The 20673-nt window shown below is 46.5% G+C and overlaps 1 protein-coding gene and 1 long non-coding RNA gene across 3 annotated transcripts in view; one reads left to right on the top strand and one right to left on the bottom strand.

Annotated features, from left to right (window-relative positions):
* Window positions 1–15417, top strand: part of LOC144326990 (uncharacterized) — a 39132-nt gene extending 23715 nt beyond the window's left edge. The window contains exon 5 of the long non-coding RNA XR_013391943.1: window positions 15099–15417. This is a non-coding gene — a long non-coding RNA (uncharacterized LOC144326990). The remainder of the gene's footprint in view (window positions 1–15098) is intronic.
* BSN (bassoon presynaptic cytomatrix protein) overlaps window positions 1–20673 on the bottom strand; it is a 202222-nt gene that overhangs the window by 24647 nt on the left and 156902 nt on the right. For both annotated transcript variants that reach the window (XM_028718651.2, XM_028718649.2), the window contains exons 4-5: window positions 14037–14465; window positions 1340–8182 (exon numbers count right to left, since the gene is read on the bottom strand). In XM_028718651.2, coding sequence (XP_028574484.2) covers window positions 1340–8182; window positions 14037–14465 — 7272 coding nt within the window. The remainder of the gene's footprint in view (window positions 1–1339; window positions 8183–14036; window positions 14466–20673) is intronic.

Below are 20673 nucleotides of genomic sequence, written 5' to 3'. Positions count from 1 at the left end.
ACTGGGAACATAAGGAGTAGCAGTGGATTCTTTCACGCTGTGGGGTATAATAATAATAAATGTATTCATACCCTGCCTGTTTCCCTGACAGGGACTCAAGGCGGCTTACGGACAAAATAAGAATAGCCAAAAGCATAGAAAAAAATACAATAATTAAAAACCAATTAAACATTAATGAAATTAAATATCTATCTACCCATCCATCTATGAGAGATCTATTTAAAACATACAGCTAATTATAATAAAAACAGCACCTGCCCTTTCATTAAAAGCTGACAGTTCCCAAAAGCCTGTTGGAATAAGAAGGTATTCACTTGCCAGTGGAAGGACAACATGGAGGGAGGCGTAATAACTTCTCCAGGGAGGGATTACCCAAGGCCCTCTCACGCATCCCCACCAAGCATAACTGTGAGGGTGGCAGGACCAAGAGAAGGGCCTCACCTAAAGATCTCAGAACCTGGCCAGGTTCGTATGAGGGAATACAGTTTTTCAGATAGCCTGGACTTTGTATATATATTCATGCCTTATATACAAACCACACATTAACATCCAGTAAGAGGGAATACATTTCTTAAAGGTTAAGACACAGGAATCATTTTAAGTATAGTGAAGGTGGTTTGGAAGTGCCTTTGCTGTATAGAAAATGCATATACCTTTCAATGTCTTGAAATGAACTCTGAAAAAGTGGTTCTGGAAATTTTCAGCATGTCAAGTGAAAGCAGGCTGCAGTCAGCGTCAGAGCTAGTCGCTTGGGGACCCAGACCCATGCCATGCACCCAGGGGCGATTGGCATGGCAGCGATCCACCTGGGGGGCAGATTGGCACAGCAGCGATCCGCCCGGGGGGGGGGGAATCGCTGTGGTGGTGATCTGCCCAGGGGGGATTTTGTCACCCCCGTCAGGGATGACATCTGGGATGCACCGCCCCCACCGCCCCCCTTCCTATGCTCCTGGCTGCAGTGGGTACTTACTGGTCAATGTCCACTACCTCACCAATCCTTAAAGCAATTTTATAATTATTTCAGTGTCTTCATGGTTTTATTTTATTTTAGCAATTTTTTGGGTTTAAAAATGTGGGCACTCTGCTTGAAGGAGAGGAGCATGATTAAGAGCATCATGCATTTGACTTGCATGTCTGTAAAGAAAGTTGCAAAACAAGCTTTACATGGAGAGTGAGGGACCTGCTGTGACCAATAAGCCTGTTGTGTCTTATCTTCACGGGGACAGCTCTCCTTCATTCCTGCTGCATACAGTGATTACGTGATAAGCGGGGGCCTTTAAAAAGAAAAGCAGAAATATCATCAGACTTCTCTTACTTATCAGACAAGCGGCAATCTTACCTGGCTACCAGGAAGCAACGCGTGCTGATACAAGGAGAACCTGTCTTTTGCAGACTCCTCTGATGTTGGGCTGATGGGCTTGGGGTCTGATAAGGACCGCTGCATGGTTTTGATGGGGCGAGGTAGGGTCTGCTGGCGCTGGGTGGTGTCGGCTGTGAAGTGCTTCTGCGGGGTCACGTGGGCCTTGTTGAGCCTCTCGCTGGTTGTGAAGGAAGACTCTAGCAGCCGATGTGGGGACAGGGGCGAGACCGGGGAGTAGAGCACTTGGGGGGACTTGGGAGGCTGACGGGACACCAGCTGAGACAAGGAATCTGTCGGCAGGTGGGATTGGTAGCCAATTTCAAGTGGGTCGGGCTTCTTCTTCCCCAAGGCCTGCTGTCGGACCGAATGGGGATCCAGGGGGCCTGTGCTTACGATCTGGAGGTTGGAGGAGTAAGGCGTAATCGTCGTAGGCACAGTGAGCTGGGGGATCACGATGCCTGGCTGTGGCTGCGCTTCCGGCTCCGTCTGGCAAGCCAGGCTCTCTCCTCGCTGGGTCTTCTCAGGGGCAGAGATGTATTTCACGATCTCCACCTTGGGGTCAGGGGTGGTGATGTGGATGGAAGGGGACACTCGGTGGAGCTGGTCAGGTTCAGTTTGCACAGAGCAGTCGCTGATGGTCTGGATCGCTATGCTAGCCGTGCCTTTGGCTGAAGAGTCTGGCTTGCTTTCTGCGTTGGAGTCTGAGTGCCGCGAAAAGCGGGAGCGCCGGCGCCGCACGGGCTGCTCCCACTCGCCATTGTCTTCCTCGTCCGTCTGCACACTACAGTCGGTGCTGCGCCGGGTCCGCCGGCGGCGGGATGCATAGAAGCGCTCCTCCCCATCTTCCTCATCTGTCTGCACACTGCTGTCTGTGATCTTCTTCACGGCAACATATGGCTCGTGGCTTGGCTCCTTGTCATAAGCATCCCGGAGGCGCGGCATGGAGTTCCTCTTCTTGATCCCCCGACCGGCTTCCCACTGGTCTTCCGTCTGCAGGGACATTTCAGAGGCTGAGTTGGTGAGAGTCCTCTGGGGTCCAGGGTAGCGAGGCTGCCCTTGCCCCTCTTGCCCTGGGGCCGCAGTAGCTATAAATGCTTGGTTCATGGGTGGCCAGTATTGCCCATTTTGAGCAAGGGTCCGCTGCATTTCTATGGTGATCTCTGACGCGGCCTGGGGAGGGAGCCTCCCCGAAGGGTCACAGACGGGAGGGAAGGTGCTCTTCTGCCTCTTCTGCTCCTCCAGTTGGTGCTGCAGTTGGTGCTGCAATTGCTGGATCTGCTCCAGCTGCAAGCGCTGCTGGGCCAGCTGCTCCCGCTGCAGCACAAACTGGACTTGGCGCTCCTCCTGCTGCTGTTGCAGGACCTGGTGCTTTATGGATTGCAGCTCCTGGATCTCCCTGTGCATCAGCAGCTGCTCCTTCTCTCTGTGCCTTTGCAACTCCACTCGCTCCCGCTCCAGCTCCTCATGCAGCCTCATCTGCCTCAGTTTCTCCAGCTCGACTCTCTCCCTCTCAATCTGGAGGATGTGCTCCTGCTGCTTCCTCTGCCTCTCTTCCTCCTTCTCCTTTTCTTCCCTTTCTGTGGCTGCTTTGCTGGCAATGCTTTGCTGGGTAGCTTCAGCCTGTTTCTGGGTTGGTGGTGGTGGTGGTGGTGGTGGAGGCGGCGGTGGCTGCTGCTGCTGCTGCCCTTGGCTGGCATCCCTGACAGTACTCTGCACCCCAGAACTCACTGCAGCAGCCTCCTCTCGGATGCCTTTCTGCTCAGGCCTTTGCAAGGGGACAGCAGTCGGAGCTGAGGGCTTGGAAACTGGTGCTGGGCTTACGCTACTGGCAGCAGTGCTAGCTGCAGTGGTGCTAACAGGCTTCCCCAAATACATTGGTGTTTCCATTACTGAAGATGTGGGAGCTGCTGGGAGTCTGCTGGGCACTGGATAACGATACAGACCTTGGGATGCAAGGGGCATCCTGGGAGCAACTAGAGGCACTCTGGTCAAGCTGGCCAGAGGGACAGCTGTGATACTGCCTGGGGCATAGGGTCTATATAGGCCTCGGAGCATGGGGCGCAGCACAGAAGCTGGCTGGGTAGTGATGGGGAGAGTTGATGCGATTGGTGTGTTGATGGTTGAATAAATCATGCCATCAGCAGCTCGTACAGTGGCTGTGGAAGGGAGTCCCTGTCTGACAGCTCCAAGTCTGGAGAGGTTGTACTGGGCTAGGTTTCCATAGCCTTGGCCAGACTCTGGGAAATTTGGCTTGTACATCATGTTTGGTTTCATGGCACCCTGCTGGGCCGAGATGCCTCCGCCCCCTCCTGGCCCATACTGTCCATATTGGAGAAGATCTGAGCTGTTCGTATGCCGGCCACCGTACTGGTCCATAGAGTTGAGTGCTGCACACATTCGGCTGATTTCGCGAGCTGTCGTGGCGCTATAATGAGCCAGGCTGGCTTCCTGGAAATTTGCCAGGTCCCCTCTTAGCGAATACCTGTAGTCAGAGTAGATATTGGAGGCCGAGCTATATCTCCGCATTGGGTAGGAATGGCTCAGCAAGTCACTGGACTGCCTGAGGTCAGAGAAAGAGCCATACTGCAATCCGTGCCCCATGTAGCCTCCCTCGGTGAAGCTGTGGCTGTACGGAGGTTTCATGGTGGTCAGATCCACAGCGGAATCCCCAGGAGGGGCGTTGAAGGGCTGCCCTCCCTTAACTGGGTAATAGTTCAAGCCCATTTCAGAAAGGTTTGTATCTGACATTGAGGAATACAGTCTCCCAAACAGGCCATGATGGTAGAACCTGTGCTCCTCGTACGGATTAGGCCCTGGTGCTGCTTGTTCTCGATAAGGATATGCTTCTGCCACCTCCTGTTCTCTGCTACCATAGTACTGGCCACTAGGTTTGTCAGCGCTTCCTGCATCCCCAACATTTTTCTCTGGCACCTTGGAAGAAGGGTTAAAAGCCCCAGTGCAGCTGCCTCCAAAGGGAAATTTGTACACTACGTCACAGCATGCTACTTGACTTTCAGGCTTCATCCCTGTGAGATCCAAGGCATTGGGAGGAGGTTCCTCTTTGATGAGTTTGGTGACAGGGCCTGTTGCAATATCATCCATCTGCACCATCATAACCTGGGATTTCTTAGTCCCAATGGTGACTGGGGGTGTCTGAGTTTTCAGTTCCACTGGGATCCCTCTATACACCTCTGAACTTTGGTCCTGAGGAAACGGTCTGGGAATGGCACTCACAATATTCTGTGCATTGTTGGTCTGAGTGATCAGGGCATCTTTTTTCATCAAGGATGTCATCTGGTTGGGCAAATTGTATCTTGCAAATTTCGCTTGCTGGGGACCTGCAGCTTCCGGACGGCCTGCAGAAGCAGAAATTCCAGTGCCGCTTGCAACTCCTCTGAAGGTACCAGTCTGAACCGCTTGTTCTACCTGCTTAATGTGTGTCAGGCAGACAGGACTCCCCGTCCCTTGACCAAAGTCCACTCTGTTCTGGAAAGGGTCTCCATAGACCGCAGGATGCTTTGGCTGAGACACAAGCATGGAAGATGCAACAGTGATGCTGACTGTGGTGGCTGTGCTTATGATAGCATGGGGCTGTTCCTGGGCATTAAGGTTGATAATTAAGGGTTGGATGGTGCTAGACTGCCGACTTGGTGACTGGTCCATAGTGAGGCAGTATTTTCTGCTCTCCGTAGCTAGGGATGTGAGATCCATCCCTTGGTCTGTTATAATGATTGGAGCAGACTTTATTGCAGTCCGCAGGTCCACAATATTACTACCAACTGCTCTGGGTCCAGGTTCTACTCTGGATGTCCCAGGTATTGATGATATCCGACACAAAGAAATGTTCTCTGCAGGCAGTGTTCCCCAGCTATACACACCAGGCATGCTGTCGGCAGCAGTTGTTTGCACTTTCTGCATTGCAGCACTAGGAGCAGAGGCTCTTTCGAAAGCTGATTGGGTCTTTGTGTAAGTGGACTGCAGCTGCTCTTGTTGGAGTTGCGCTGCATGGATTACTGTTTGACTGTAGCTATGCTGGCGGCCTTGCCGAGTTGGAGAGGAGGCTGGTGAAATGGAGGAACTTACGCCAATCGGCTTGGTCTGAATGGCTGCATCCGCTGCTAGTGTGATGACCATAAAGGGAGATTCTTGTGATGATTGTTGCCGAGCAAGGCGAGGGGAACTCGATCGGTAGGGAGTTTGTGTTCCTTGAGCTACCGTTGGAGAAGAGGTTGACATAGCGGTAATCGTGGGGGCATCGTAGGCGAGAACCGGGCTATGGGTTTGGGTGGAAAACTCTGCAGTTGATTTAACCCCCATCCCTGAACTGGGTGGCACCCCAGCTCTAGGAACAGAATGAGTGGGGCTCTGAGTAGGAGAAGAAGGGGAAAGTGGTGGGCTTGAGCTTTTGAAGTAGGAATATGTTTTAGGTGTCGACATGGGTCCAGTGGACTTGTCAGTCATGCTTTGGAGTTTCTCTCTTGCTGACGGCCCACTAATCTCTGCAACGCTCCTGACCCTGGAAATATTTTCTGTTTGACAACCATAGCTGGCTGTTACTTTTGTTTGAGTATAACTTCGGCTAGTAGTGGAGACGGATGGTGCATCTGAGCCGCTCAGAGAAGTCGGAGAGCTGTAGATTCGTGGTGCACTTGCAGGACTGGAAACAACAGTGGTGACGGTGCTAGTTCCTTTAGCATATGTGTAGGGCGTTGTTACGCTCTTTGAAACTGAACTAGGTGCTGTGGGTGAGCTATGAAGCTTTGGCTGCTCCTGACTCTCCTTTGCGAAATGTTGAGTGACTCGAACATCAGGGATTATTCTGCCTGCGCTGCTTTCAGTGGAGGAAAAGGAGACAGGAGCAGACAACTGGGTTGGGCTTGTCCCAGGAGTGAGTGGGCCACTTTCATAAGCACTCTCTGCATTCAGAAACTGCTTTTCTTGATAAGCATCTTCTCTCCCTTTCTTCTTTACTTCCTGTTCAAGGGTCAAATCCAGAGAAGAGGATTGATGCATTCTGGAGATATTCTGTGATGTCTGAAGGATTTCTTCATAAACTGCCCCAGATTTGGAAAGTTCGTTCTGATAGTCTGCTTGAGAGGAGTCTAAATTCCGGCCGTCATAGCTGTAGTCATCTATGTATTGGTATTCGAAATTATTTTGGCCTTCTGAACCACGATAGCCTACTTGCTGGAAAGTGTTACTGTAGGAGACGCTTTGCTGGGATGGTTGCTGCTTCTGAAACATTTCTGCCTTCCTCATCATCTCTTCATAAGCTTCTTCCGCACTTTTCAGGGGCTTATTGGAGGGGTAACCAGAGCCAGCAGTTTTTTCTGTTGGAGAATAGAGGGACATAAATGTTGGGAGGTTGTACTCACTGCCAGACTTGTACAGCTTGGAGGCAATGACATCAAACCCCTCTGCCTCAGAGTCAATGGAAGGAGAATATTCTGAACAGGAAGATCTGTGCAGTTCCTCCATCTCTGCAGCCTGACGCAGTTCCTCGGTGGGTGATGCATCTTCAATGGGAGACAGATTGCTGGGTGGAGTTTTAGACCTTTCCCTCCTCCTCTGTGCCCTCAGCTCTTCTTTATCTCTCTTTGTTTTCCGAGCCGTGCTTCGGATGCGCTGCTGTTCTACCTCTCGCATTTTTTCCTGTTCTCGCAAGAGCTCCTCTTCCTCCCGCAGCTCTTCTTCCTCGGAGGAATCTTCTATGGTTGGCAGCAGAGGTCCGTGGGAGCGATGCCGGGCTTTCCTCTGCTGCTTGACCTCCTCCAGCCTCTGCCTGCGACTAGGGCTGCTATCGCTGTCCTCCTCCAGGGAAGAGATGGAGGTGGGGGAGGTTCCTGATGTGTAACTGGGTGTTGTTGCTGGCAAGGTGGAAGAATATTCGCCTCTTGACCTGTCTTCTGGGGATCCCGTCAGGCTTTCCATCTCCAGTTCAGGTTCTCTGTCCAGGCTGATGTCTGCCTCTTGGCTGAGTTCCATGTCTCTGCCATAGTTGTTAGTGCTGTTTAATTCAATGGTTTTGAAACGCCGCAAACCTCCCTGAGATGCAGCCATGTCTTCCCCCTCAGTACTTTCCAGCTCTTTTCTTTCCTCCTCATATATGCTGCCGGAGCTGTGAGGCAGGCGTCTCTTGGATAAGGCGGCCTCCCTGCTCTTCTCCGAGTCAGGCTTGTGCCCGTTTTTTGCAACGCTGTATTTTACACGATCGTATTCTTCCTCCTCCTCCAGGTTATCTTCCTCTGCGCTCATCTCCAGGAGTTGCCTTCTCATGAACTCTTCATCAGTCATTGCAGGTTCTTTGCTTTTCTGCCTTGTTGGTACGATGGAGAACTCTCCTTCGCTGCTGTCTTCCACATAGTCGTGGCGTAGCTTGCTGCCGAAGTCATCTGAAGATTCCATGCTGTCCCTCTGCTCCTTCTGGTTCTCCCATTCTAGAGAGTCTTCATCTTCTTCCATGATATCTTCTAGCTCCTCATCAGAATCAAAGGCTTCAGGGGTGATAGAAAGGGACCGTGGCCTCTGCCTTTCCCTCTGCTCCTCTCGTAATTCGTGGTATGTTTTACCTCTGTCTGTTGGCTCCTGAGCCAGCCCCTTGGACTCCAGTAGGGGCCGCATACTGCTTTCCAGCTTAGTGAGTTCCGAAGGACTTGGAGGGCTCGGCTCTACAATTCCGGTTTCGTTTAGTTGTTCTCCTTCTTGCTGCACTAAGCCCGTGATCTCACTCTGGGAACTGGATATGCCATCAGATGAGTAGCCAGTGTCACTCAAGCTTTGAGGGCTACGAGACAGGTCTGGTGGATAAGGCTTACTGGATTCCTACAAAAGAAGAGAAAACAAATTCCATTAGATGCCATTAAAAGAGTCTTTTATGAGCACAACCCAGTTTATCACACAGGCTTGCAGAAATCCTGAGCTATAATTAACTTGGAAATCATGAAGGGACATAAAACCCTCAAAATTTGAAAAAAAACAACAAAACCCCTACAACACAATAGCCACAATTTAGCAAGTAACAAAAGTGTTATCCCTCACTTTAATAATAATTTTAAAAATTAAGAAGGGAAGGGCTCCTAAACTCAGGAGTCATAAGCAAGTAAAAAGGTAAAGGGACCCCTGACCATTAGGTCCAGTCGTGACCGACTCTGGGGTTGCGGCGCTCATCTCGCTTTATTGGCCGAGGGAGCCGGCGTACAGCTTCCAGGTCATATGGCCAGCATGACTAAGCCACTTATGGCGAACCAGAGCAGCGCACGGAAATGCTGTTTACCTTCCTGCCGGAGTGGTACCTATTTATCTACTTGTACTTTGACGTGCTTTCGAACTGCTAGGTTGGCAGGAGCAGGGACCAAGCAACGGGAGCTCACCCCATCGCGGGGATTCGAACCGCCGACCTTCTGAAGTACCGGTAATTTATTTTTAAGCTTGCACCCCACCCTCTCTCTCAATACTCAGATGTCAAAGAATGTAAGCAAAGCTATCAAGTTTAGAAACAAAAATCTGGCACCCTTGCAAATTAACATGAAAGAAGTATCATTGCATGATGCATTTAATTAAAAATTCCTTCTTGCCAAGTTCATGACAGTAAAGCAAGATGGACAGGACCTTTCACGCAATCCATTTACAATCTAATAAATGAACAGCTCTTAGTCATTTGTTGCAGATGTCATTCTTCCAGGAAGCACTTCTGGTTTTGAGAAACAATATATTTTCCCAGAACCCAAATTGAAACATTTTGCTGCTAGGAAAATGTGATTCCCCTCAACTCTGTGTTAACAAAATCAGAATTATTCTGATTGCTCTGATTGTCATTCATTAACTATGATCAGGGCTTTCCCCCCCAGCCAGAACTCGCCAGAACTCAGTTCCAAAACCTCTCAGGTGGGCATGGTGAGTTCCAGCACCTCTTTTTCTAGAAAAACAGCACTGATTATGATCAATTTACATCTCTTTCTTTAAAAAAAATATTTATTATTTCATGTTATACACTTAGATATTTCTTTAAAAATTAAATTATGTCTAAGTGTAGCCCAAGTCTTCAACATGCTAAGCCTTACTGCATCTGTTTGCTTCTGACAGGTCTGGATTTCAGCAAGTCCCTAGGAACAAACAAAACATTTGTAAAATCCAAATAGCTGGCTCTGCAGTTTTGTAAATCTGTGCTCTCTTGTTGTCAACCCAGGGGCTAAGATGACAGTGTCTTATTGGCTGGCTCCTTTCCTTTTAAAAAGGACCATCTGGTTTGCCCAAGGCTGGTTGGCTCCAAAGTTGTATGCTCTAGCATTTTTTGTAGCCTAAAGTATAGTGAAAATGTAAGTGTTCCTTTTGCAATAAGAAGGAGCACAAACCTTGAAATCCTACAAGTTAAGATTGCAAGAATTACCTTGCTGGACCAGGCCAAGGTTTATCTAGTCCAGTAACGTATTACCAACAACAGCCAGGAAGGCCCTCTGAAGGCTCACAAGTCAGGTATGATTGTAATGGCCTCAGCACCTGGTCCTCAGAGATACAGGACCTCTGAACATGGAGTTTCCATATAGCTATCATGGCCAACAGTTGTTAATAAGCACTATTTACAAAATTAATGCCTAAGTTGACTATTTTTCATGTACAAATCTGCAGATTGGTGAACATTTGTGGGGAAGTTTGGAACATCATTGTTCGTGGCCCCAGCAACTACCTACTGTGTGTACAGCTCTATTTCAACTTGTTCAAATATTTGCTTGGTGTGTACCTCTGAAAATGTGGGCTGGAAGATTAATTGTCAAGAATATTACTTGTAAAAAAAATCCCAAACTTGACAGCCAGCTGTCAAAAGACCATTATCCCCTGGTGTGGAAGAATGGCTATTAATGGCTATTTAAATATCTTTAATATACTATAAAGTGATGTGGCACTGTTAACAACACTGTTAATTTCTTGGTACGGCAAATAAATTAATCTGCCATTGTTGGTTCTAGTCCTGTGATTACAATTTCTCCTGCATTTATTTCAACCGTTCTTCATAAAATAATGGGTAAAAGAGAAATTGCATTCAAAAATTTTCAGAGGAGGTTTTTTTTTTTAAAAAAGGATGTAATTCTCATGGATAGGGTGCAGAACATTTGGGCAATGGGGCCTTGATATAATCAGGACAGGATTTGACAATCCTGACTAACTGCAGGCAGTCTGAGGCTTCTTATGCCAAAGAATTAAGAGTAATTTGGAAGCAATATACTTTTTTCAAGCAACTACAGAGTTAGGGTTTTTTTAATAGGTGTTTGGCAAAACCTGCCACAAGCCAGTCATGATCTGACACCTCCTCCCAAAAGCAAACAAAACATTTGCCCAAAGAGCTGGAAAAGTAGGCTTCTTCAAAACTAAAAATATGCATCACTCAATATTAGCTTTCCTCTTCCTTTCACACCACCCACCTTTGCTCACTCTCTCTTAAGGGTTTCTTTGCTCATGCCTAGGATAAAATATAATGAGCCTCTTCTGCCCCAGTAATTCAGCAGCTTCCTGCAGGCTGGCAGCCTCTATAAATAGAGCAGAAGTGAGGATCCTGCTCCAAATTCTGCCCCCCCCCATAACACTTACCCTTCTGCTCCTTTGCAGTCTTGCTCCACCTTGTGCTCCACCCATGCAAATACCTGATGGACATTTGTCTTTGTTTGATAAAGAAGGCATTGTGATTGTGGGGCACAAACTCCACCTCCATTCTTTTCTACAAATTCCTCACAGCAAAAATGCGTCGAAAAGGGCATTTCAGAAATGTTGCTGCAGTTCAGCTAAGCGTTATGTTTATTCCCAGGGCTCCAGTAAAGTTTATGGTGACTGAAATCCCACATACAGCAGTGAATATTTTAAATCTTCACACAGAACTTGTGGAACTTATAATTAGAATTTGAGATCAAGAAGGGAATTTTATTCATGCCCTGAATAGCAAGAGGCTGAAGATCTTAATTCCTGCACTTCAGATGCCAAGACCAGGTGACAAAATAACAAGAGAGGACAAAAGACCAGCTAATCAGTGTCTCTGGAGGCAGCAACCACTCTGTGGAGTTTAATTTCAGGGGCTGACAATTTTGCAGAGAAAGCCCAAGGGATTGAGGCAAGGGACAGTGGCACAAATAAAACTTTGTTTTTAATCAATACCCCAATCAAAGCATTGGCAGCAGGATTGGTATTGCATAACTGGAGATTCCCACAAAGCCCTAACCAAATTAGTGTTAAATGTCATCTAGGCTAATGCATACTCCCTACTTGCAGTTCAGAGGGGCTGAGAAGGCAGATCCTTCAGCTGTAGTAAACTGAAATTAGTCAATGTGAACAATTGATTAAAAACAGAAGCAAAGAGAGTCTGTATAAGAACAGCAGAAACACCAGCTTGCTCTAAAGTCCTCTGGGAAGTATCTTTGCTGTCCATCCTGGGAGGAGCCAGGAGAGGGGAAAGAGGAAACGTCAAAATGACATTTTGATGTTGAGTATTGGGGCCTTGCCCTCTGCACTCTCTCTTCCTTCTTTCCACCTTTCCGCTTCTGCTAGCAAGAGCTTTTCACTTATCCCTCAAGCACTCAATTTCACCTTTGTTTCTTCTCTGGAACATCTCACAATTAGCCTCACACTGTGCAGGTGGCACCTAACACTCCACCTCCTCTGCTCGCACTTTCATTCTCTCTGCTAAACTCTGCTAGATCTCGGTAACCCCTATTATTACCCAATAGTGAATGCTATTAAAAAGGAACAGACACTGACTTCACAGGTGCAAATGTTATTCACAGGTAGCCATTTTGACTCCTACCGGCTTTTGCTGGATAACCCCCGCCACACACCCACACAAAAGCTGCGTTTAAAACATAAAGAGGTCTGTTAGGATGCAGCTACATACATATGAGTGTAACATGTAGTTTGAACCTAAGGCTGCAGAGGCATTACACTAGGGTCAGAAGGAAGGAAAAAGACTCTTTGAAATGTCTTCTCTGTAAAACATGCCTTAAATCACTGTGCATAAACAAACACTCTTGTCTTGTCATCATTTCTGCTATTACAAACCACCCAGCAGGGTCACTGGCCTACTGTGCTTGGCCCCACAAACAAACAGTGCTGTGATAGGTGAAACCTCTCTGTGCATAAGAGGTACACTTATGAAAGATGCTGGAGACAAATAACAAGCACCAGTGGCGTAGCGTGGGGGGTGCCAGGGGGGCCGGCCGCACCGGGCGCAACGTGGGCGGGGGGCGCGCTCGCACTAGCAGCTCTCTGCCCCTACTAAAATCCACGGGTTAGGGAGCCCGCGCTCGCTCGGCTTGGCAAGGAGGTCGCGGAAGGGGGAGAGCGAAGCCTTCTGCCGCGAGCAAAAAAAGGAGAGGAAGCCGGGCGGGCGGGCGGGCTGGCTGGCTGGCTGGCGGGGGTCTGGCTGCGCCTGCTGCTGCCGTTGCCGCTGCTGCCGGGCTTTGACAGCTTGGCGAAGCGGAGGGAGAGGAGCTTTATGGTAATTGCGGCTCTCTCTCCACTGGCCGCCTGGTTAGTGAGCCCAGCCGAGCAGGGAGTCTGGCGAGGGGGCGGGAAGAGACTTCCCCCCCTTTTTTCCACCTCGCCTGGTCAAAAAGGAGAGCGGAGTCTCCTCAGGGCGCCCTCAGGCAGGGCAGGGCAAGGCAAGCAGAGCGAGGAGGAGAGAGAGGGGAAGGGGGGGGGAAGCAGCCAGGAAACGCCGTGGTGTGGAGGAGGAATCAGTTAAGGAGAGAAAGCGAAAAGCCTTGGAGAAAGGGAAAAAAGGAAAGAAAAGAGGCAGCTCCAGGAGAGCGCGGGGGAAAGAGAAGCCTCGCTGCTGCTGCTGCTGCTGCTGCTGCTTGGGAGAGTAAATTACTGTACTTGCCTTGCCCCGGGTTAGGGGGCGCAAATTACTTGCCTTGCCCCGGGTGCTGATAACCCACGCTACGCCGCTGACAAGCACCTTCATGTCCTGCTTGGTCTGATCCAGAAAGGCAGTTCTTGCATTTGGACTAAAGCATTACAACTGGAAGAAAGTTGACAGCTAGGGTAGAGCCACTACACAAGCTTCTGGCAGGTGACCCACTGTGGCTTATTTGGAGGCAGAGGAGGAGGCAGTGGGTAGATGCAAATGCACCAGCAGGAGCACCACATTGGCTCTGCCAATGAGTTTGCACTATGCTGACCTCCCCACCATCTCAGCACCTTCATCTCCACCTCACCTGGTGATGTGCTTCTGATTACCACACAAAAGCCTATGTTGTTACAGTTACAGTGGCCTATGTTGTTGATGTTAAAGTATAATGTCACCCAAAAATAATCATGCTTTCTCCATTAATTTATTAAGAAGACTCTTGAAATTAACTCCATACATTTTTGAAACTAGTATATGTTCAATCCAGTTATGCTTCGAGGCATTAGTGTTTCGAAAATCCAGGGATGTTTTTAAAAATAGCAAGCAATGAAGTGGAGGAACGAATCTTGACAAGGGGGAAAAAACTCAAGAGAGACTTCTGCAAATATGGTGCATTTGTGCGAAGAGGCCTGTTGGATAGCAGACCATGTCTCTATCATCCCCTGCCTGACTGCCAGCTAAAAACACTTTAATAAACTGTCTCCTGTTGGCTTTTAGGTTGGGTATCAGCTACTCAAAAGAAACCTCTTATAACTAAACCATTGTGTCCAGTGGAGCAATGCTTACCTCCTGTTCTCGTGTTTTCTGAGACTCGGATACGGTCGTGCTATCTTTGATATCCGCTTCTGGTTTTGTGGCCATAGTTTTCCCCTTTGGCAATGGACTTTCAGAAGCTTTGGGAGGCTCTTCGGGTAGTTTGGGCAGTGGCTTTCCTTCTGATGGAGCAGGAGGCTTTCTGTCTTGGACAGTGGTTGGTAATTTGCTCGGTTCTGAAGTCCTGAGATGGTTTGCTTGTGAAAGGTGCCTGTCGTGAGGAGCTGACATTTCAGGTTGCTGAGGAGCTCCTCTCTGTTGCTGACCAATTCCTCCGGGTTGGTGTCGAGGGGATCCAGTTGGCTGTTGCTTTGGAGCAGGCAGTGGCATTGGAGCAGGGTCTCCTAGGCTTCCTTCTAGCAGCCTCTGAGTTTGGCAGTTCAAACACAGCCATTCATTTTTCTGAAATAAGATGGAAAAAACAAACAAACAGGAATGAAATCCACATTTCATTCAAGATCAGCATGAAGATACCTCTCCTATGGAATGCAACATATTTATTCTCTTTGAGTTAAACATAATTATTTCCACTTTACATTATGTGGAGGAAAGCAGATTTTGTTGTAACCCCCAAACTGCCATGCTCTAATGGATTGATGTAAATCCTATTGAATTCAGTAGGGCTAACTCCCAGGTCAGTGCACATAAGATTACAACCTTGGACAGATAGGCCGTTGATCCATCTAGCTTAGTTAGCAGCAGTTCTCTAAGGTTTCAGACATGCAACATTCCCAGCCTCACCCATTTCCCCTGCTGGGGAAATGAATGTTGGACCTTCTGCATGCAAACCTACAACCCTTCCCCTAGCCTTAGATGTTCAAATTATAACTCAGTCATGGACAGGAGGCCTTGGGCTAGTCAGAGTGTGGCAGCCTCAATTCAACATCTCTAAAATGGGATTAACATTGACCAGCCTCCCAGGATTGCTGTGAGGTCAAACAAGGCTTATTAGGCTTATTTGGATTCATGATTATTATTGTTAACAACAGCAACTGAAAATGAACATCAAATATTTATTTTTCTTATTCTTTTTAGTGCAGAAAAGCCTTTATCATCAAAAGGAAGGGTAATGGCTGCAGAGGATGGCCATTTAATGCTCCAGAGACCATGTAAAAAAGAAGAAACAAACAAAATTAGCCAAACAATCTTAAGACAGAACAGCTATTTCTGACGGTGCCATGCCCAAAGTATTTATGGATTCTGAACTATGTGGACATCAACCAGAAGAACAGATATAAATCACGTTCATCAAAGCATTATGGGATCCATTATAGGTCTTGAGTAAAGAGTGTACGCCTTATGAGACAAAAACTTAATAAAGCCTACATTGTGATGAGGATGGGTGGAATAGGAATGCAAAGACTCAGTTCTATTGGTGTAAATTTTGCATGATTTGGTCTAATAAAAGTGCACCAAAAAGTGATGTGTCAGCAAGTTGTGAAAATATAAAAATATCTTTGCCTGTGGAATGCTTTGCAGCTAAAAAACGACGACACTACAACAAAGTAATTATCAGCTTTTTCTTCTGTGTTCAATTTATGCAAGCTGGGGAGTTTAGGATTTGAGGAGGTGCCCCATGACACCAGATATTAGACATTTCATACAGGTAAGGACCCTACATCAGCATAACAGCAGAGATATGTTGTCATAATATTACACTGGTGCATTTCCAATGGAAGAGCCAAAGATGAGCAGTGTTGTTAGCATGGCATTATGGCAACAAAAGAGACGGTGCATGTTAAAACACATCAAACTCAACTGAGAGCCAAAGAATACGTCCCACAACCTCCTCCATCTCTGCCCGTACCACCATGACAAAGTTTAAGATTCAGATCAGCTCTGCATCCAGTTACAGCATATCCACAGCAGTATGAAAAACCCCAACAGGGAAACCTCCCAAAGAAGCTGCCTGGACACTACACTACACTACACTGCACTGACTACCCTTTCCCCACTTTTGATAGATAATTCAAAAGGATGGCTATTTGCAGATAGAAGCAAAAGCTTTCAAATAGCCATCTATGGGGAACATTGCAGCCTCTGTTTCTGGGTTCTTCTTGTCTGCATCACAGTGGTTGCTTCTGTGGAAGGTGCTATCAATGTCCATGTGTCTGGCAGGCTGTGATTTCTCTTTGTAATGGAGAAAGGCAGCATTTCACAATTGCTTTATCTCCGTCCAATATATATGCATTTGCAAAAGTTATTGTTTGGATATTAGTTGGGGACCCAAATGTTTGCTTAATGTTTTCACCAGGTCAAGTTCAAGATGTATCTCAACAAGCTAACTGAAACACCACAGTGATCAAAGAGATAATATTAATATGAAATCAGCATCTTGTCCCTCAACAGAAACAGCTTAAAATCATGAGGTTCTATGCAATGTCTTTCTCTGAAAACATGTAGTAGACAAGGCATAATTTTTCAGAATAATACATGGGGGAGGGAACCCCCTCCATGTCCTAAAATTAAGAAAAATTACTTGGTATTGTGTTTCCTGTTGCTAAAGATGCCATTTCAAATGCACAAGTAGCTTCACTTTGATCCATAGTGATTTTATATGGAATGCTTAGTCACTTCAGCGCTGTTAATTGCATTCACTTATTCCACTCATAATGGCTCCCTTGTGTGCAGTGCATCTGCTGCATGCATAACAGCTGAAATTCTTCTCTTGTTCTTTTATTTTTAGCTCTGAAATGCAGAATCTAAACTGTATTTTACCAAGAGGATGATTCTCTATAATGAGGGCTTTTTAAGTCTGCTGGATGATGGGCTATAGGAGAGGTGGAGAAACATAATGATGTTTGTGTCCCCAACGTTAATATTAGCATGCCCTTTCCAACCTCAAGATTTCATTTTACAACCATATATTTCTCTCATACATATCTGACTTCATATGACACCTTCTGGCACACCACATACTGAGGTATTCAGTACCAATGACCATAGAATCATTCTGGACTAGCTTCCAGTAGTTCCACTCTTGCCTGATGGGCCAGAGGATGGTTCTGGCAGACTGTTGCTCCGCACATGGCATGGCAATCTGCAAGGCTCACTTTGGACCCTCATGCATTTTAACCACAGGAAAAGTGTGCAATTAATAGAGAGCACTACATGAACCTGAGGGGGAAAAGAGAGGCCTGAGAAAATGGATTGTGGGACTATGGACTGGGGAGTTAGGTAGCCTATTTTTTCTGAGTCTAGGCCCTGAGGAGTCTCCAATCCAATCCCTTTAATAGTTAGGTGGATAATTTTCCACCAGTCTTTACTGCAGCATTGTGAGCTGGCAATCCCAAGGAAGCAGTGAAAAGGCAATGGGACAGTGTGTTTATATGTGCACTTTAGCCAATAAGCCAGCTCTTTGACTGTGATGTGGGAGGCATATGGAACTACAGAAGGGAAGCCACATCCACCTCATAAGATATGGTGGGCCTCACAAGGAAACACACTGGACTGTAGGATGTTGATCCAGTACAGATACTCTCCTCCTGTTTGTCTTCCCTTACAATCTGTTTGTATCTGTTTCCCCTCCACGCAGGGCTTGCCGTACTCTTTTCAGTTTTCTCATACTGAAAAGGCAGCAGTGGACTGGATGCCTGTCATGTTTATTTATGGATATGTATAGGCTTATGCCTTTTGATACGGGGCTTCTGTTCTTTCTTTCATACTCCTGTGATTTAGAAATGGTACACTGAGCATTTTAACTATCCGGATAAATAGATAAAGAGTAGGGCTGAAGCCATGCTTAGATGTCCCTGAGATTCTGTGGCAAATCTGTTGAGAACATAACACAAGCCATTTCCTGCCATCACCCTGTCATGTGGGAAGGTAAACGCACGGTTAAAATGATGAGAGCGTCATTTTGAAAATCCTGCTGCATTCATTCTCCTCGGGGACTATATAATTAATGTAACAGGCTCTTTCCTTTATTCAGGTCAATGCTAAGGCTCAGCTCAAATATCCCAATGCAGCTAAAGGGGTGGGGGTGGAAATAGGAAGAAGACAGGTAACTGGATGGAAGCGTACATTAAGCAAGTAAAGTAACTACACAGGAAACAACATGTTAATGGAATATACCCTAAAACCACCATTGTCACCATGTGATACCTTCAGATGTTTGACTGCCCATCTAGCCCTAGGTGACAGGATAAAACAACTTCCCCTACTTCATTTTGGCTCAGCCTCAACTTGCTTACACACATGGAAAATATTTACTATAGTACCTCGGTTTACAAACTTAATCCGTTCCAGGTCTGTTCTTAAACCGAAACTGTTCTTAAACCGAGGTGTGCTTTCCCTAATGAGGCCTCCTGCCACCGGTGCTCTTCCACTATTCTGTTCTTAGACTGAGGTAAAGTTTGCAAACCGGGACACTACTTCCGGTTTTGTGGAGTTTGTAAACCGAATAGTTCTTAAACAGGACTGTTCTTAAACTGATATACCACTGTATTTATTTATCACAGCATAAAAATACAAGATAAAAACACAAAATACTCACAGATGCTTGTTTCTGACTGCTATTGGAAATCTAAACCCAAGCTGCTGATTCTAGCTATGAGAGGAAAACTCCCACAACCCAACAAGTCTAGTGTGGCTTGGCTTCATTTTTTTATTTTTTTTGCAGACATACTTATGAACGATCTTGCACAAAATAAACAATCATTTTAAACAACAGCTGAGTTTAAAATAAATAGGATAAAACTAAAACCAGCCACTGCCTTGCCGTGGCGAAGGGTCTTGAATAACTCAGAGAAGTTATGAGCCATGCCGTGCAGGGCCACCCAAGATGGACAGGTCATAGTGGAGAGTTTTGACCAAACGTGATCCACCTGGAGCAGGAACCGGCAAGCCACTCCAGTATCCCTGCCAAGAAAACTCCATGGACAAAGACAACAGGCATATGAAAGTTATGATGCTGGAAGATGAGCCCCTCAGGTCGGAAGGCGTCCAACATGCTACTGAGGAAGAGCGGAGGACAAGTACAAGTAGATTCAGAGCTGATGAAGCGGCTGGGCCAAAGCCGAAAGGACGCTCAGTTGTGGATATGCCTGGAAGCGAAAGGAAAGTCCAATGCTGTAAAGAAAAATATTGCATAGGAACCTGGAATGTAAGAACCATGAACCTTGGTAAGTTGGATGTGGTCAAAAATGAGATGGCAAGAATAAATATTGACATCCTGGGCATCAGTGAACTAAAATGGACGGGAATTGGCGAATTCAGTTCGGATGACCATCATATCTACTACTGTGGGTAAGAATCCCGTAAAAGAAATGGAGTGGCCCTCATAGTCAACAAAAGAGTGGCGAAAGCTGTACTGGGATGCAATCTCAAAAATGATAGAATGATCTCGATACGAATCCAAGGCAGACCTTTTAACATCACAGTAATCCAAGTTTATGCACCAACCACTGGTGCTGAAGAAACTGAAATTGAGCAATTCTATGAAGACTTACAACACCTTATAGAAATGACACCAAAGAAGGATGTTCTTCTCATTATAGGGGAATGGAATGCTAAAGTAGGGAGTCAAGAGATAAAAGGAACAACTGGCAAGTTTGGCCTTGGAGTTCAAAATGAAGCAGGGCAAAGGCTAATAGAGTTCTGCCAAGAGAACAAGCTGGTCATCACAAACACTCTTTTCCAACAACACAAGAGAAGACTCTACACATGGACATCACCAGATGGGCAACATCGAAATCAGCTTGATTATATTCTCTGCAGCCAAAGATGGAGAAGCTCTATACAGTCAGCAAAAACACAAGACCTGGAGCTGACTGTGGCTCAGATCATCGGCTTCTTATAGCAAAATTCAAGCTTAAACTGAAGAAAGTAGGAAAAACCACTGGGCCGGTAAGATACAATCTAAGTCAAACCCCTTATGAATACACAGTGGAAGTGAGGAACAGGTTTAAGGATTTAGATTTGGTGGACAGAGTGCCTGAAGAACTATGGATGGAGGCTCGTAACATTATACAGGAGGCAACAACTAAAACCATCCCAACGAAAAGGAAATGCAAGAAAGCAAAGTGGCTGTCCAACGAGGCCTTACAAATAGCGGGGGAGAGAAGGCAAGCAAAATGCGAGGGAGATAGGGAAAGATACAGGAAATTGAATGCAGATTTCCAAAAAATAGCAAGGAGAGACAAGAAGGCCTTCTTAAACGAGCAATGCAAAGAAATAGAGGAAAACAATAGAATGGGAAAAACCAGAGATCTGTTCAAGAAAATTGGAGATATGAAAGGAACATTTCGTACAAAGATTACCATAATAAAAGACAAAAGTGGAAAGGACCTAACAGAAGCAGAAGACATCAAGAAGAGGTGGCAAGAATACACAGAGGAACTATACCAGAAAGAAATGGATGTCTTGTATACCCCAGGTAGTGTGGTTGCTGACCTTGAGCCAGACATCCTGGAGAGTGAAGTCAAATGGGCCTTAGAAAGCACTGCTAATAACAAGGCCAGTGGAAGTGATGATATTCCAGCTGAACTATTTAAAATTTTAAAAGATGATGCTGTTAAGGTGCTAAACTCAATATGCCAGCAAATTTGGAAAACTCAGCAGTGGCCAGAGGATTGGAGAAAATCAGTCTACATCCCAATCATCAAGAAGG

The sequence above is a fragment of the Podarcis muralis genome, chromosome 2, assembly GCF_964188315.1.
Source record: "Podarcis muralis chromosome 2, rPodMur119.hap1.1, whole genome shotgun sequence".
Taxonomy (NCBI): Eukaryota; Metazoa; Chordata; class Lepidosauria; order Squamata; family Lacertidae; genus Podarcis; species Podarcis muralis.
This window is presented reverse-complemented; position numbering and strand designations above follow the sequence as displayed.